Source organism: Cystoisospora suis (genome assembly GCF_002600585.1).
Source record: "Cystoisospora suis strain Wien I chromosome Unknown contig_2144, whole genome shotgun sequence".
Lineage (NCBI taxonomy): Eukaryota > Apicomplexa > Conoidasida > Eucoccidiorida > Sarcocystidae > Cystoisospora > Cystoisospora suis.
Genome location: NW_027154943.1, coordinates 1 through 2852, shown reverse-complemented (window position 1 = coordinate 2852; position 2852 = coordinate 1). Strand labels below are relative to the sequence as shown.

General features: G+C 55.9%; 1 protein-coding gene across 1 annotated transcript in view; it reads left to right on the top strand.

The window, feature by feature from the left end:
• The window catches only part of CSUI_004548 (uncharacterized protein), a 6954-nt gene extending 5336 nt beyond the window's left edge, over positions 1 to 1618 (top strand). The window contains exon 6 of the mRNA XM_068064736.1: positions 455 to 1618. Within this exon, the coding sequence (XP_067923281.1) occupies positions 455 to 1265 (811 nt within the window). The 3' untranslated portion in view covers positions 1266 to 1618. The remainder of the gene's footprint in view (positions 1 to 454) is intronic.
• The last annotated feature ends 1234 nt before the right edge of the window (positions 1619 to 2852 follow it).

Genomic DNA, 2852 nt, shown 5'->3' with positions numbered 1-2852 from the left:
ATACATGTACCAATAAAATTAGTGGCAGTAGCGCAATAACGATGTGCGCAAGAGCCCCAACTCGTCTTTCACAACGTTGCACAGCACTCCGGAGTGGTTTTGGACATCGTACAAGATCGTGCTGCTTGAGCACCGAGCGACGAGTTTTCTCAGGCGGGGAGAATACTCCGTTTTGGACTCTCATCTCGGCTTCGTCTTGTACGCTCTTTTTTCGCCGCCTGGTTACTCCCGAGACCTGGTCGTAGACTACGTCGGCAATGCCCGGCGTAACATAGGCTATAGAGCTGCTGGCACTCTAATCGTGGTTACAGTCAAAGACGGAGTGTTTGGGTGCCGCCGGTCGTCCATATTGTGTGTAGGAGCCCAGGCCAAGCCATTCTCTCGTTCCGTTGTAAAAGTTCAACTTTGTAATCGTAGTCGCCCGTTCCCTTCAAATGTCTCCGTTTCCGAACAGGGATGCCGGTGGCGTGGAATTTGCGAACCGTGTTGCCTCATTCTACGGGTCCCAGCTAAACCAGCAAGGAGCCCGTGAGGACTCGTGGCCTGCCTGTGACAAATACGCAAACGTCCTGCAGTTTGCTGAAGGATTGCTCCGGTTGATGGCGCCCGTCACCCCGGCGGAGACAGGGATAGCGCCCGAAGAGACGATCCGCGAAGACAACGAAAGAGAGGCGGGCGAAGACGACGATAGTGAGAAGGAAGATCTAGGGACAGTCCGTTCCGAGGCTGATGGAGAAGAATCCAGCCGGTCTTCATCGCGCGACAAGGCTGCTGTGCGGAGTCTGCACGATCCAACGTGCGTACCGAAGAGCCCCACCCAAGAACCTGAGTCGCCGGCTTCCTTGCCTGGTGGCCACCTCGAAGCCCCGGATACCGCCGTATCTGAGGGCCGGGGGAGCTTTTCGGCTCCGCCCATTGAGAAGGGTGCAGCTCACCAGTCAGAAGCCCTTGCTTCCAACTCCGGTTCAATACTTGTCTTCCCCAGTGAGGGCGCTGGTAGTGGCACCCCCCAGTTGCCATCCCTTCCTGCTTCGGAAGGAGGCGACGCGTCGTACCAGGAAGCTTTTGGCACCCAAGAGGACGCCAGAATACGTTCGGGGAACACTGATGCGGCGGTGACGGTGGAGCACCTGCTCCCAGCACCGGCCCTTAACATCGGTCATACCGCAAAGAGCCTGACAGACTACAATGAAAGCGTCGACTGCATGAGTAACAGCGTTCCCGGTGGCAGCGCCACCGAGGCGGACACGGACGGCGGCATCTAGGAGACTAGCTGTGCTTCGCCTGCCTCTACAGAGGACAGGGCGCATACGACCGCGAACGCATGAGGGGCATGGATCAGAAAGAAACTGTGACCCGGAGCGTACTCCGCTTCGTAGCAGGCCCGCGTGCTATACCAACCATCCCTGCACTCGCGTGTGCCTAAAATCTTTCGGCTTGTGCCCGAGGTGGTCGGCGCCGAAACATCTGTATTTGTCGCTGTTCTGCCATGGTCCTTTCGGCCGCAAGGCCGAACCTTAATTTGTTATAAACCTGACTTGTCGCTGGGACGCCAATGGTGTTGATCTGAGGCTGTCTGACAAAGTAGACTACTTGGCCGTCTCGGTTCTGAGGAGGCTCCGGTTTGCGAGGACCCCAAACCAGTGGGGACGTCCCAAAAAAGTTTCGGGGCGAACGAAGCTTGGACTTAGTGCCGGCCACTCCAGCCTCGCGATAGGACACAGGGTTTTTCGCTCTTGAATGAGCGGAACAGCACGAGGGTCGACTCTAGTGGCTCGACTCTTTCTTTCAGTGTCTGTCCAACTCGTCATCTCCTGCTTTGTGTCGAGACAGGACACCGCGGGCTGACGGCAGGAACAAAGTCAGCACTATCTTTGTGTCTCTTCGTTCATTTGCTGTCTTAACTGAAGTCTCTCTCGAGGCGAAATCAGTCTAGATTTCTCCAACCTACCAGTGGCACTCTTGGGGGCAGCAGACAAGGTTGCCTGCTTGACCGTGTCACGGTCTGATACCTTTTTCGCGGGGAGACAAGTCATCCAGTCCGGGTTCGTCCAGACACCTGGCAATGATTGTTTCTGAGTTAACCTGGGGAAGCAGATATGATTCAGAGCCAACAACGCCGTGCACCTCGCGTATCCTGTTTTACGGGTACTTCTGCTCCGAGAAGACCGGTGGAGGGGCGTCAGAGGCTCGCGGCCAGCAGCTTTCAATCGCGCAGTCTCCCGCCATACTACTGGCACCTTACAGCTACCTGCGCGCTGCCTAAACAATCTGCATTCTCAGCTCTAACAACTGAACCTTTTACAATTCTATCTGCACACGTTCTTTGGTTGCATGCTAGCATGACTCCTCCTGGGGGTCCAGGCCATAATCATTTCTTTTCTTCTTGTCTCCTGGCCAGCTGTGAAGCTTTGTCCCAACAGCGAGGCAAATTCCACTGCACGCCTTCCAGAGCTGTTATGACGCTAGCGTCGGTAGCTGGTCTTCTGGAAGCACTTCAGTGCACTGGTGGGCTACTGTGGCGAGCTACCTCAATCAAAATATTCGGGGAGTACGGCTTCTCGGCCTGCAGTGAGCCGTGCATGGCTTCGTACAAGAAATGTACTAAGTGTTGCTTCACATAGTGCCTTGCTGCGCACGCACGGCGGACACCCGCAGAGCTCCAGAGAGTGTCAAGTTCTGGCGTAGTATGCATTCATACCTGTGACGGATGGTGCGATGGGGCATTTGGAGCACCTGGCATCACATGAACACCTTGGAGAAACTGTCTCCACAGCGATAGCCACTAGTGCTGTAACGCCCGCGCTTTGACTCTGCGCCGCCGCCCTGTATGCCGTGCCGTGAGTGAGTGC